Below are 14,740 nucleotides of genomic sequence, written 5' to 3' on the forward strand. Positions count from 1 at the left end.
TGTTTGTGTATTTAGGGGGGAATGGGAGGACTGAATACCAGACTTAGAAGTCCAAACATTTGGGTCCAGCCATCTGGAATAGCTTTCCATTTAACATTAGACGCTCCAGTTCCACAGCCTCTTTCAAATCTTCTGTGAAGACCCATCTATTTCAGCAGTACTGATATATCTTTCGCCACCACAGTTTGAAACTGCATGCTATCCAGTGTGTGTGTGTTTGCCTCTGTGTGTGTGTGTGTGTGTGTGTGTGTGTGTTCATGTGAGAGAGAGAGAGAGGAAAAACTCAGAACTTTTTTTAATGTAAGGCCATCAACTTGTATACATATGGTTACACATGTGGTACACACACACACGCATGTAAAAACCAAACCTTGAGCTGGATGAACTAGAAGCTTTAGAAAGAATAAACTGATAATATAACCAAACTAAATAACAAGCTGAGGGTGATTTAGAACAAAGACTGAGAACTCTCTGCTCTCTGTTGTAACATATTGAAAATTAATCATTGCTACATCTTTTGTCACAGACAGACATGCAGAGAGAGAGAGAACATGTGAATTTGACAAGTTGTGTCATTGTGTCTGAAGTTTGTGTAAATTGATATATTTTGTTATTTCATCACTTATCATTAATGAGTTTTTGTACATACTACATGTGAAGCACTTTGAGCTCTATGGACGAAAAAGCACTAAGCAGGTGTTCATTATTATTATTACTATTATCATTGTTGTTGTTATTGTTAATATTATATTATTATTATTATTATTATTAATTTAACCTCTGCTTATCATTGATTTTTATACCTAATATTCTGCAGGTAAACACAAACTACCAAAATTGACAGGCAATAGATACCTGTGTTGGTAAATCCATTACATGCCTGTTTCAGCCCATCGGAGCACTGAATGAGACCCGGAGGAGCTACTTTGAGGGCCGCTACAATGCCTGGGAGCACGAGCAGATTCCCCCGTTCCACTACGGCACTCACTACTCCACGGCGGCCTTCACCCTCAACTGGCTCATCCGTGTGGTCAGTTTCCTTGTCTCTCTGGGCTGCCCCTGCCAGTGTCTGGAGTGGATGGTTGTCCCTTCCTCTGTGTGTGTGTTTGTGTGCGAAAGAGAGTTGTGTTCATCTTTTAGGGTTGACTCTTTCACTGCCAAGTTTCTGTGTGGAAAACAGCCCCCATCGCGCCATATATTTCGGATACAATGCTCTTATTCACAGGCTTCGGTTCATGTCAAAACAACACGGTGGACTTGCTCACTTCAAACTGGATCAGGGAGCAGATTGTTCTGTTAGTGGGGAAACTGGCTGCATCTCTGAAGCTTTGTTACAACGTGAAAAACAGTCTGCCCTGGATGTTGACTAAAGTCGCCTACGGCAGTACACTGTCTAGTCCACTGAGGTCGCCTATAGTGGTGAAAGAGTTAAACTGACACGTGGTCAGTTTATCACGGACTGAAGATTTTCTGAGTTTAGTTTGTGGACGGCAGTTTAAACAGGAGCTGTTCACCACCATGTGTTATGAAGGATCTGTGTGTGTGTGTGTGTGTGTGTGTGTTGTACAGGAGTGGTTCACCACCATGTGTTACGAAGGATCTGTGTGTGTGTGTGTGTGTTGTACAGATGTCATTCACCACCCTGTGTGTTGAAGGATCTGTGTGTGTGTGTGTGTGTGTGTGTGTGTGTGTGTGTGTGTGTGGTACAGGAGCTGTTCACCCCCCTATGTGTTGAAGGATCTGTGTATGTGTTGTACAGGAGTCATTCACCACCCTGTGTGTTGAAGGATCTTTATGTGTGTGTGTGTGTTGTACTGGAGCTGTTCATTCGCCTGTGTGATAAAGGATCTCTATGTGTGTGTGTGAGTTGTACAGGAGCCGTTCACCTGTGTGTTGAAGGATGTGTGTGTGTCTGTGTGTGTGTTGTACAGGAGCCGTTCACCACCATGTTCCTGAACCTACAGGGTGGGAAGTTTGATCACCCCAACCGTATCTTCGCCTCCATCTCTCAGGCCTGGAAAAACTGTCAGCGTGACACTTCCGATGTCAAGGTCAGTGGGGCCGAGTCAGATGCAGAGATTTTTCCTTGTGATTGATATTTCTCTATTGATTGATTTGGTTGTTGATTTTTCTTTACTGATTTGTCTTTACCTTTAATGATTACTGACTCTCCTTCAAAATAAACTTCTCCTTCACAACCATTACCTAAATGTAAATGAAGTCTTACATGATAATACTAAGGGGTTATCATTGAATTCCTGAATTCCTTTTTTTTTATTTTGTTGTTGTTGACACTTTCAGATTTGACATCACTGTACTCAAAGGCGTTTTCATCATGAATCATTACTGAAGCTATTCAGCTGTCCATTTTTCCGTCTGACTCTGTCTCTGTGTTCCCTCTCACGCCAACTCTCTCTTTCTCGCTGTTTCTCAGTGTCAGGAAAATCATGATACTCTTTCTTCCTCTCTTGTTGGTGAATGTCATGTGCTTGTGGTTTTTTTTTTCCTTTTTGTGTGTGTGTGTGTGAAACAAGGTCAGCATGAATGTGATGGGCAGTTCATTACTACTTTTTGTGTACTTTGACTGTAAATGATTTTTTTTTTTTTTCTGAATAAAAGCGATGTATCATCAAGAAGAAGAAGTCCAAATAAACAGTGATGGCCTGTGAGCCTTGTGTTATCTTGATGAAGCAACAGCTCTTCACTGACAAGCGTTTTTGATCCTGATGCTCGTCAGTAACAGTCGAGGGATTAAACAGCCATGCAGCTGCACAGACCCCAAGAGCTGACTGACCTAGCATTTGCTTGCATTTGCAGGAGCCGATTCCAGAATTTTTCTCATTCCTTGCAGGAGCAGGTCCAGAGTTTTTTTTATCTTGTCTTGTAGGAGCTGAAGTTGCAGAAGCCGGTTCCAGAGTGTTCCGTATAACTTGCAGGAGCTAATCCAGAGTTTTTCTCATGCCTTGTAGGAGCTAATCCAGAGTTTTTCTCATGCCTTGTAGGAGCTTATTCCAGAGCTTTTCTCATGCCTTGTTGGAGCTAATCCAGAGTTTTTCTCACGCCTTGTAGGAGCTTATTCCAGAGTTTTTATCATGTCTTGTAGGAGCTAATCCAGAGTTTTTCATGCCTTTCTGGGGGCTATTTTCTGTGTTCTCGTGCCTTGCAGGAGTCAATCCAGTGTTTTTCTCATGCTTTGCAGGAGCCAGTTCCAGAGTGTGTATTTTCTCTTATTTTTTCTCCTCAAGCCTTGTAGGAGCTGATTCTAAAGTTTTTATCACGCCTTACAGGAGCCGATTCTAAAAAAAAAAATTCTCATGCCTTGCAGGAGCTGATTTCAGAGTTTTCCTTCCCTTGCCTTGCAGGAGCTGATTTCAGAGTTTTCCTTCCCATGCCTTGCAGGAGCTGATTTCAGAGTTTTCCTTCCCTTGCCTTGCAGGAGCTGACCCCAGAGTTTTTCTCATGCCTTGCAGGAGCTGATTTCAGAGTTTTCCTTCCCATGCCTTGCAGGAGCTGATTCCGGAGTTTTTCTTCCTGCCGGAGATGCTGCTGAACAGCAACAGGTACGAGCTGGGCAAGCAGGAGGAGGGGCAGGTGGTGTCTGACGTGGAGCTGCCCCCCTGGGCCAAGACACCTGAAGACTTCATCCGCATCAATAGACAGGTGAGTGATAGAACACCCTGAGTTTCCAGAAAATATTCCTGTATATACAGCAGTTTAATGATTACTATTATTGCTCTGTAATTTATGATTTGTTATATATGTCTGCTTTATTTGTTATTCAGTCATTCATTATTTGCATGCTTGCTGTTGTTTAAGGTTGTGGACGTTAGGCAGGACAGTTTTGGGTGAATTGTACAATGTCAGAGTATGACAGAAAACCATGTGCATTTCAGGCGACAGCAGCCATACGCTGGCAATTTATTATCAACTCTTACCTTCAGGCAAATGTTTCTATGTTCCAAAATAATTTTTTTTGAAACCAAACAGAACCAAATACAGCTTTATTCCAATGTCATTTCAGCTATTAAACTAATAATTAGATACGTGACCATAAAAATGAATGCTAGAGTGTATGTGTGTGGAATATGACATCTTAACTCAAATTACTGTTCAATTGCATATTGTTATTAAATATATCTATGTATACTTTCAGTATGCTATTTTTTGCCTATCCTTTAATTGTGATTGTTATTGCATATGTGTGGCTGTGATGATGTATGTGTGATTTACTCTCAGTTACCTTTTAATGGTTTTTGTCGTTTTCTGCTGTGATTATTGATTGTATACAAGGTCTGCTCTAGGTTGACATCTAAGCATTTTATGGCTTTTATATAATTATACATGTTCAGTGACTGTGATTTTTGTGTATTGTTAAGTATTTTACACCACAAATGAATTTCTCGTGTAGAGTTAATACAGTATTCTGTATTGTGTATTGTGTTTTGCAGGCACTGGAGTCAGAGTTTGTGTCCTGTCAGCTGCATCACTGGATTGACCTCATCTTTGGCTACAAGCAGAAAGGTGAGGGTGGCTGACTTTGAGACATTTGCCATTTGCTTGTCCTGCTTTTAGTGGGGCTGATCAAACAGGAGTGTTGTGAATCATGGTTTTTACACTTAAATTGTATTTGCTGCTGGAAAAAGAGTGGTTAGACATCAAGACAACTGTTTGCCTCTGTGTGTGTGTGTGTGTGTGTGTGCACGTGTGTGTGTGTGTGTGTGTGTGTGTGTGTGTTTACAATTTTGTGTTAAGATGGACTGCACACATATGTATGTACTATACTTTTCGGACTTCAAGGCGACATTTTCCCCGTGACTTCTACCCATGCACCTCATAATATAGTGGTTCTAAGTTGCAGCTAAAATCTGTCCAAATGAAGTAGTGAATATAATTCATGTATTCAGGTTCACTTTCAAACCTGGAAATATGACGTTCGGAAGGAAACCATGATACAGAATTTTAAAAAACTCGCAAACAATCCGCTTTCAAACAGCATGCGAGTGCACATCAAAAAGCGAGTCAAAGAATCTGACAAAAGTTTGAACTCCATTCTGGCAGTCTTCCCTGGTGGAACAATTAAGTTTCTCCATTCTTTCACAAAATCCAGAAGATATCACATCACTACATGAAGGCATCACTACATGAAGTCTGTCGGTGTGTTTCCCAGAAAATGATAAAGAACAGATTCAATAAAGCTGAGATCAGCATAGCCGACAAGGCAACAGATGGCACAAATGAACTAGTAAGTGCCAGAGATGATATCAGAGCATCGCTATCAACCACTGCCGAAGAAAAAAACATGGCAAGCAATTCTGAAGACTGACATTTTACAAACAGATGACAGTGTTATGTGAATGTAAAATATGTGCAGCTTGCATGCATACAGACAGCCCAATCATGGATGATGGTCTAATCCATCTTGATCTTGCCACCAGGAACAAAGTTTGCTTTGATTGTTTGAATGTTGATCTTTTTAATATCATTTTTTAATGTGCCTATTATTCTGTAGTGCCTTATGTATAGTTATCAGATTTTTTTAGAATGCATGGTGGTGGTGTTGTTGTTTTTAAATGCAGGGGTTTTGCCTTGCACTGTGAAGTGCGTTGTAGTCTGTACAGTACAGAATAGATGTGTCTGTTCTGTGTTTCAGTTTTCTGTGCATACATAGTGGTGATTGTGTTGTATGTATTCACAGGTTCATACATACATTTATGTTCATGTACACATAGATTTTAGGCAAGTAGGGTTATGCATTCTATACAATAATTTCTCTTAGAATTATGGAGAATAATGATTGCCATTGTCAACAGATGTAGGTCTCTTTAAAAAAAATTTTTTTTCATAAATATGGGCTGACTCTCAAGCTGGTTTACTGACCACATCAGAATTGTACATTGATGCTTTACATGTTTGTATAGTTGTATTACTGCTGTTATGTACTGTGCCCAGGTCCTGAAGCAGTCCGAGCAACGAACGTGTTTTACTACCTGACGTATGAGGGCAATGTGAACCTGGAGAGCATCACTGATCCTGTCATGAAAGAGGTATGGAAGCAGAACCAAAAGAGTAAGGGCGTTACCAACATTCTAGATCATGTGCACAACTTGATGTCATCATTAAACAACCTGATGATCACCAGCACCGTTGTGAAGTGGTAAGCGATGCAGACTGCTGACATGGAGGAAGTAGGTTCAAGCCCCTTCAAAAGTGGGCTATTATAGGCCCTTGGCTGGTCCAGAGTTTTGAGTGTGTTGTGGACTCAGATGGGAGGACTGGAGCCACACAGTCGAGCATCATTCACTTCACTAATTTGTCTTTCAGTTTGGGACTGTTGCTAAAATTTCCGACCAACACTGCAGGTGACTGTATCTCTCAGCCTGGTTGATGCCAGGGTGTGTTATGAGAGTACAGCCTTGTCAAGTTGTCCCAAACCTTAATTGAATCCAACTGAGGCATCTTCATTAAACCCATCATCATCCGTCATCATTGAAATCTGGAAAACAAAACATCCCAAATTTTGGGGCACCAAATCCTGCGCTCCTCAAAAAAAACAAAAACAAAAAAACACACTCATGCACACACAAAAAAACCCCCAGCTGATGATTAATGTCAAGTGAAAAGTTGGTGCAGGCAGAGGTTTAATTTTGTCAGAGATTTTACAATGTTGGAGTTATTGATAAGGGAATATTAAAAAGAAAAGGACAAACAATGGAGAGAGAGAGAGAGAAGAGCAGAACATAGATAAATATTCACAATTGCTTGAATATTTGTGCACCAGCAAAATTGTTAACCACATCAACATGTTTGAAAGCCTTTGATATTTTTGCTTGCAGTATTCAGAAAACCAAGAAAAAAATATACTGGCGTTAAAGGTGATTTATGTAGACTCATACTTTGGAAAAACAAAACAAAACAATTTTTGTGAAACTAACTCCTTAATTCATTTCTCCATCAAGATGCTGCCCATGAAAGTTGGTGCAGTAAAAATTAGAACACTTTGTCACAAGAGTGTGTTGATTCAAAGCGAATAGAAAGAAAGCAAAAGTTTCACCATGTGCCATTCATGCAATCTTAATTGATGGGGTGGATTCTTTTTTTTATATATATACATTTTTTTAAAATGTTGTTCGACTTTTTCAGATAGAAAACAACAGCTTTAGCATACTGTGCTCTCTACCAGATGGTAACTGACAGAGTAATAGATTTGTAACTCTTGACTGGAATGTTTTCTGCTTTGATTCAGCCCTTTCTACTGCCCTTCCAGGACTTTTTACTGCCCTTCCAATAGGCCATGAATGCTGGTCTGGGTGTTCCACTTTCACAAGAGATGATGAACACAGGTCCCATGTGCAGCATGGACTTATCACACATAAAAGAACCCATGTCAACAATCCCCCAGGCAATATTATCTAGGAAAAAAAATCCATTTTGATTGTAAAAAAGTCACACTTGCACACAGAAAGAAGAGAAAAGGGAAGGGTGGTTTGTCACTGTGGTGATGCGCTACCCCAAGGAAGTCCAGCCTGAATTTCAGACCCAGAAATCTGTTGTGACAAAAGATACAACACAATACAACACAGCACAGCACAGCACAATGCAATACAACACAGTACAAAACAGCACAATGCAACACAACGCAACACAACACAGCACAGCACAGTACAATACAATACAGCACAGTACAATACAGCACAACACAACACAGCACAATACAATGATAAAACTAACAGCGTGGTCCCCTCAATGTGTGTGGCACAGGCAGTGGAGAACCAGATTCGCAGCTTTGGCCAGACCCCCTCACAGCTGTTGACGGAGCCCCACCCCCCACGCAGCTCTGTCATGCACCTGGTGAGTCAGTCTGCGTCCTCCGTGCTGTGCGGGGAACTGTCTGTGCTCCTTTCACCTCTCACTTAACTGGGTGTTTTTTTTCCCGTTTGGTTAACTCCAAACTCAGCTGCACTGTGTTACGTCATTGGTTGAGGAATAATTTGTTTGTGAAATCAGCAAACAGGTGTTAGTTATATTTAGATATGTTTGAAATACTGACAAATGGGTATTAATGAAATATATGAATATATTTGCAAAGCCAGCAAACCATATAATCATGTTATTTTTATATTTTGTATATTTTTTTCCATTTCTTTCATATTGGCCTAGCTTTGTGTCAACAATGTGTGTCAGCAGTTGCTTGCTATAACACACAGGGTAGCTTCATGGGAAAGAACTTATTTCTTGTTGGCATTGTGTAATTTTAACATCACACTACCCAGTAAAGGTGATTGAGTGACAAATTTGAAGTCAGACACAGGTACAATAGTTTCAAATGTTGGAGGCAGTGTCAGGCACTGCTTTGTATTTCCTCATAATTCACTGACCATGCCTTCAGGTTTTGTTGTGGTGAACCTTGTCATGGATTTTGCACGTGTTTACATGTTTTTTATATTTGAAAATTTTTGGTTTGTTTTTATGTGAAACGAAAATTTAACATTGATCTGAGTGTTCTTTTTTGGCTCAATTGTGTTTTTTGTTGTTGTTGTTGTTTTCAAATTCATTTTTTTTAATTCAGTGACAGAAACATGTATTCATGCTATTGACAAGGAATCAAAATAAGTTTCACAAGAGCATGTTACTTACTGCAGACACCTGTTGTAACAATTCAGAGTTTATACATGCAAGGCTATGCATTTGTACAGAGAGTTAACATGGTTGTGAGTAGATGCATGAGGTGGTGGAAAAACTAACCTACCAGGGGAGATCAGCAGTAATGAATTACTGCACCTGATATAAAAGTAGACTGCAGTACTGTTCATGCTCTCAATCAGTTTGTACCGCTTTTCTTATGTGATGTAAGGGGCTGGTTGTTTCCATACTCTATACTGGAATAAGATTTGCTATTCATTTTGTGAAGAGATAGAAACAAAACATTGTATGTTGGTGGTATGTTTTAGATCATTGTCAGTATTCTTATATAAGCAAAATGTGTTATTTACCTCAAGTGTGCGGGAAGTTTCACAGTATTTGGAGACAGAAGCTCAAATAGTTGATTGGCAAAGTTGACTTCCTGTTCAAAAGCTTAATTATGAAACCTGAAGATGAGTATAAAGGTGGTGTTCAAACAAGTTCTGGTGTTAATTCTTGCATATTAAATCTTTGACTGGACCAGACCTTTTTTGGGAGTAAACCTGAATAATCAAATTGTCTGTCTCCACTCCAGCACCTTATGTCCTGACCTCTAGCATGCTGTTGTTTTTTGTTTTTTTATGTTCTCTTTCCATTAAGATAAAGAAATAAGTATTTTAAAAAATAGTAATATTGTTATCTCACATTGTGAAATAAATGTCAGTGTTATTTCATTTCATTCAGAAGTGTGGAAGAGAAAGCGATGTAAAATTTACTACTTTGACAAACTCAGGTGTCACCAAATACTGTGAAACTGGCCATATCTATGTGGATGAAGTTTATGTCAGGCTTTTGATTAGTAAAATGCAATATTCTTTGTCACAGTTAAAAAAAGATTGAAGTATTGTATTACAGACATGTTGATTGTACCCAGTGTTGTTAAGTGATACAGAATGAGAATTAGGTTTATAATTTGGTCCAGTGGTGAGTGAACATTTGACAGCGACTGAATATACCTTTGAGCAAACTGCCTGATGTCAAGCGAATTGTTGGATAAGTTTGACAGAGAGGAACTATCCCTTTAGCAGGTTAATTTTAAGTTGATAAAATGTCATGCCTGTGCATAACCTACACATTTGATTGTCATGATGAGGCTAATTATGAAGCGTTACATTATTTTGGTAGAGATGAACTATCCAATAGGAGACTAATGTAGACATTATTGATTATTTGATAGAAAGGAATTGTCCTGTAAGTAGAAGGCTCATTTGAAATAATAAACAGTTTTGGCAGAGAGGAGCTGCAGAATGAGCCCAGCTTTTTGAGAAATGATCTCTGTAGATGAGAGCAGCTTACACAGCCCTCACAGCTGCCTGGGAATGCCCGCACTATTTTGATATCGCTGATCTGTGAACATATAACCTTTTGTGCACTCATCATTCCCATGTTCACTTGGAGTGCTGATGTTGTTTGATGTTGCAGACTGTTGTCTACAGCATGCGTGGTGTTGTCTCTCTTTTCAGTTAATAGAGAAGCACCAAGACCGTAGAAGTATCCTAAACAAGGTGCTTACTTTTCTCAAGTTTTTTTTTTATATTTTTTTTTATTTATTTAAGATTTCTTCTTTGTCTGTGATTGTGTCTCAGTTATTCCCTTTGTTGTCATCCCTGTACCTGACTGCACGCATGTGTCTGTATTCTGCTTTGGTTTGGTGGTTAGATTATTACAGCTGTTCATGCTTTTTGTAGTTTGTTCGTACACTGGCTGTCAGCATGCTGATGCAGACATGTGTTACATGTGTGATAGGCAAGCGTAGGTTTAAACACACGCAAAGTGCTATGGGTGTTTGCTCTGTGTGTTTGTGTGTGTATATGTGTGTGTGTCTGTGTGTGGTTCTGTAGGTATGCATGTTCATTTGTGTGCTTAAGAGGTTTGTGTGTGTGTGTGTGTTTGCATTTTGTAATCCATTTAACACTTACATTGTGCAAAATCAAAAAATTGCGTCACAAAATCATGTAGCACGTTTCTTCTTCATTTTCTTCATAGTTTTCTTCTTCTCCTCCCTGCCCCCTCACCTCCCCACTCTCCTTTCTCTGACTTTGTTTCCCTGTCTGCCTGTATGTCTCTGTCTGTCTGTCTGTCTGTCTCTCCATCTCACTCACTCTCTATCTCTCTCTTTGTCTCTCTCTGTCTGCCTGTATGTCTCTGTCTGTCTGTCCGTCTCTCCATGTCACTCACTCTCTTATTTGTCTCTCTCTCTCTGTCTCTCTCTCTCTCTCTCTCTAACTACCTATCAGTCTATCTATATGTATCTATATCTCTTCCTCGTTTTCTGTCACACCCTCTCTTCTCTTCTACTGTCTGTCTTTTCCCTCATCACCCACTCTCCCTCTTTCCCCTCATCACCCACTCTCCCTCTTTCCCATCACCCACTCTCTTTCCCCTCATCACCCACTCTCTCTCTTTCCCCTCATCACCCACTCTCCCTCTTTCCCCTCATCACCCACTCTCTCTCTTTCCCCTCATCACTCACTCTCCCTCTTTCCCATCACCCACTCTCTTTCCCCTCATCACCCACTCTCTCTCTTTCCCCTCATCACCCACTCTCTCTCTTTCCCCTCATCACCCACTCTCCCTCTTTCCCCTCATCACCCACTCTCTCATTCCCCTCATCACCCACTCTCCCTCTTTCCCCTCATCACCCACTCTCCCTCTTTCCCCTCATCACCCACTCTCTCTCTTTCCCCTCATCACCCACTCTCTCTCATTCCCCTCATCACCCACTTTTTCTCATTCCCCTCATCACCCACTCTCTCTCATTCCCCTCATCACCCACTCCCCATCCCCATCCTCTCAGTGAAGTATTGGGAGTGCATGTTCCCTTTCCTCATCCTTTTTGTGTTTTTTTAATGCATCCTTGGGCATGGTAGTAAATACCTTTTGAAATTCTGAAAGTTCATTGTGATGGTTTTGGGAAAGCATCCCCCCACCCCCACCCCCCTTTGGTCCTAACCTAGAAGGTTGATGTGATAAGGGTTCTCATAAATTATTTTGGTTGTTATAGATGTTTTAGAAAGTTTTGAAAGTTTCATGTTTTGTTTTTGTTTAGTTTTTCTTCCCTTATAACTGGAAATAAGTACTAATTGCTTTTTTATTTCACCTAGTTGTGGACCAGTTGATTTGTTGAAACACTTTTCTTGTAAATAAAGATAGTTTTTTTAAGTTCAACCCCACCCCGCACCCCCAACCACCTTTGTTTTAATCAAATGTTGATTTAGAAGTGATAACCCCTATTATTATGCCTCACTCATTTTCCTCACATCCATTTCTGTCACAGGCATCTTGGAGGGAATTATCTTTTTGCAGCAAGATGTAGATGAACTTTGAGTAGCCATGCTTGACAAACACACTATAAGACTGATTGAGAATGGTTTGTTATGTATCTAATCTACATATTCATTTATCTTGTCATTTTTTTGGTGTGTAACATTTTGCTGGAGTACAGTAGGAAAATTACTTTGACCATTTGTTTGTGAATGCCAAGGAAAGAGACAGACATGGAAATGGTTTTGTGTGAGAGTGTATGAACATGTGTGTGAGTAATACTATGAAAGATGTTAAAAAAGTTTATTTCTGTGAGTTTTTGTCTCTGGGAGTGGGGGAGATATTGGTTATGATTATGTATAAATTGTACAGTCACACTTTCGTTTGCATTTTTGTGAATTAGCCAGATGTTACACTCTCCCTCCCTCAGACATAATAGCAGAATTAATACACTCTGTGTGCACACTCACACACACACACACACACACACACACACACACACACACCAACATGACAAACCTCAAGAGCACATACACAAACCAAATGCCATCGTCAAACCTAAAGTATTTTCCAAGTCTGTCTCCCTCCTGCTCTCTCTCTATCACTTGCACTAAAAATTAATTCATAGTTGCTGTTACTGACAGCATTGACATAATGATAACAACTTACACTAATATTGTTTTTGGTTGTTTTTTGTTTTTGTTGTTTGTTTGTTTTTTATCATAGGAATGGTTGGGAAATAGTAGTTACTTTAACTGGATGTTTTCAAAAATAGGAGTGGTGGGGAAATATTGAAAACAACTGATACAGGAATTTCTCTCCCCCACCTTTTTTTTGTACTGGTGTAGAGGTATGCATGGTTTGGTCACGGAAAGTTAACCTGTTCTATCAGGAATGGTTTGCATGAAACTTTGACCTCCATCTCTTCTGTAAGCAGAGGAGGGAGTGTCATTTGCAATGTTGCTGCTGCTTGACGTTGGCTGATGCTTTTGTTACCTCTGCTGCTGTTAACTGAAATGATAGATTTAGTGTAGAATATCTGATGATTGCTTATTGATCTTTTGCAGTCAGAAGAATTGTGAGCAAAGCGTTGATCTGTTCAACTCACTTTTTTAGGGATTCAGGGATTCAGGATTTTCTGTGAAAGTGTAATTCGATTGGACAGATTATTTGCTAAAACCTCTACACAGTGTCTGCAATATGTAGCATGAGCATTGTTGTGGTGTGGTTATTATGACTTGAGGAGCACATTGTGTCTGTTTGTTTGGGTGTGCAAGTGATCTATTCTGTAAACAGCAGAAACTTTCTTTCGTGAATATTCATCTCATTGAAGCAGTGCAATCATTTGTAAAGCAAAAAAAAATAAAAAAATAAAAAAAATAATCGAAGAATCAATGAAAGAGAAATAAATTTTAACAATGATAAATATTCTTGTCTGAAGTGTAGATAACTGCAGAGTAACAGGTGCAATGACAACTGCCCAACACATGATACTGTGCACAAGACATGCCATGCAAACATGTGACTGTGTGTGTGTGTGTGTGTCTGTATGTCTTTGTATTTTCATGCATGATGTGTGGCTTCCGTTACCAATGTATTGATTTAGCTTATTTTTATATGCATCCAGTATGAAAAGAAAATTCCCTTTGTACATCACCTCATAATGAATACATACTGATTTACTATAGCATCACTAACTGGATGATTTCATATGACGATATGGCAAAAAGTGTAACCCTAAATAGAATTTTAATTTTAATTTAGAAACATGTATATTTTATATATTGTGCACAGACTGATGCAGGTTTATTTTGGGGGGGTTGCATGGTTTCAGACGCCGATGATGTTCTCCCAGAACCAGGAGGATGTGTGCATGATCATGAAGTTCCTGTCCAACTCCCCCGTGGTGCATGTGGCCGCCAACACCCACCCTGCCGTCCCCACCCCTGCCGTCACCACCATCACTGCCAACCACCACTTTGCCATCAACAAGTGGAACAACGCCTACATTCGTATGTCTTTGGTGTTGTGCTGGAATACTTGTGCTGCATGACAGTGTGCAGTGGATTGTTTTGGGGGTTGTGTGTTACAGTTGGAGCAGTGTCTTTATTCATGATATTTTATTTTGTTTTCGTCTTAGTGTTTTGCTGAAATATTTCCAGTATCTGGTGGTGTGCAAGAGATCGTTAACTGTGTGGGGGGGAAGGGGGGGGGGGGGTGGCAGAGTCAGTAAGGCATGAGGCTTCTGTTCCAGTGTTCATCAGGCCCTGTTTTGGCATTGTGTTGGGAAAGGTTACACTGAATTTCCTCACTCCTGCAAAATGTGAATGGGTACCTGACTCTGGTCAGGGAAGGTTAAAAGGATACGGGACCTTTAACTCATTTAGCTCTGAGCACCACAACAACGCATGCTACAAGCTTGGGTCATAGCGGTGTTTAGTACTGATTGAGTTAAGTCAGTTATGCTCTTTATGGTTGCAGCAGCATTTTCACTGGTATGTCTTAGAGCCTTGCTAGAATACTTCATTGTATCTGGTAGTGTGTAAGAAATTCTTTTTAGACTGTGCCTTATGGTTGGGGCAATGGCTACATTCATATGCCTACTAGAATACTTTTTAGTATCTGTTTGTGTCTAAGATACTGTTTTTAGACTATATTACAGTTGGAGCAGTGTACACATGTTTTAGTGCCATGTTAGAATTCTTCCCAGTATCTGGTAGAGTGTGAGAGATTGTTTTCAGGCTATGTAACGTACAAAGCAGTGTATGCATTTCTTTACCTTCACAGCACTGGGCTG

General features: G+C 40.0%; 1 protein-coding gene across 7 annotated transcripts in view; it reads left to right on the top strand.

The window, feature by feature from the left end:
* The window catches only part of LOC143299082 (neurobeachin-like), a 299,752-nt gene that overhangs the window by 264,276 nt on the left and 20,736 nt on the right, over positions 1–14,740 (top strand). For 5 of the 7 annotated variants that reach the window (XM_076612191.1, XM_076612192.1, XM_076612195.1 and 2 more), the window contains 8 exons: positions 890–1,030; positions 1,932–2,051; positions 3,508–3,660; positions 4,449–4,521; positions 5,950–6,044; positions 7,759–7,848; positions 10,143–10,184; positions 13,778–13,955. In XM_076612191.1, coding sequence (XP_076468306.1) covers positions 890–1,030; positions 1,932–2,051; positions 3,508–3,660; positions 4,449–4,521; positions 5,950–6,044; positions 7,759–7,848; positions 10,143–10,184; positions 13,778–13,955 — 892 coding nt within the window. The remainder of the gene's footprint in view (positions 1–889; positions 1,031–1,931; positions 2,052–3,507; positions 3,661–4,448; positions 4,522–5,949; positions 6,045–7,758; positions 7,849–10,142; positions 10,185–13,777; positions 13,956–14,740) is intronic. The other 2 variants (XM_076612194.1, XM_076612197.1) reach the window with 1 other exon arrangement.

This window comes from Babylonia areolata, chromosome 24, assembly GCF_041734735.1.
Source record: "Babylonia areolata isolate BAREFJ2019XMU chromosome 24, ASM4173473v1, whole genome shotgun sequence".
NCBI lineage: Eukaryota > Metazoa > Mollusca > Gastropoda > Neogastropoda > Buccinidae > Babylonia > Babylonia areolata.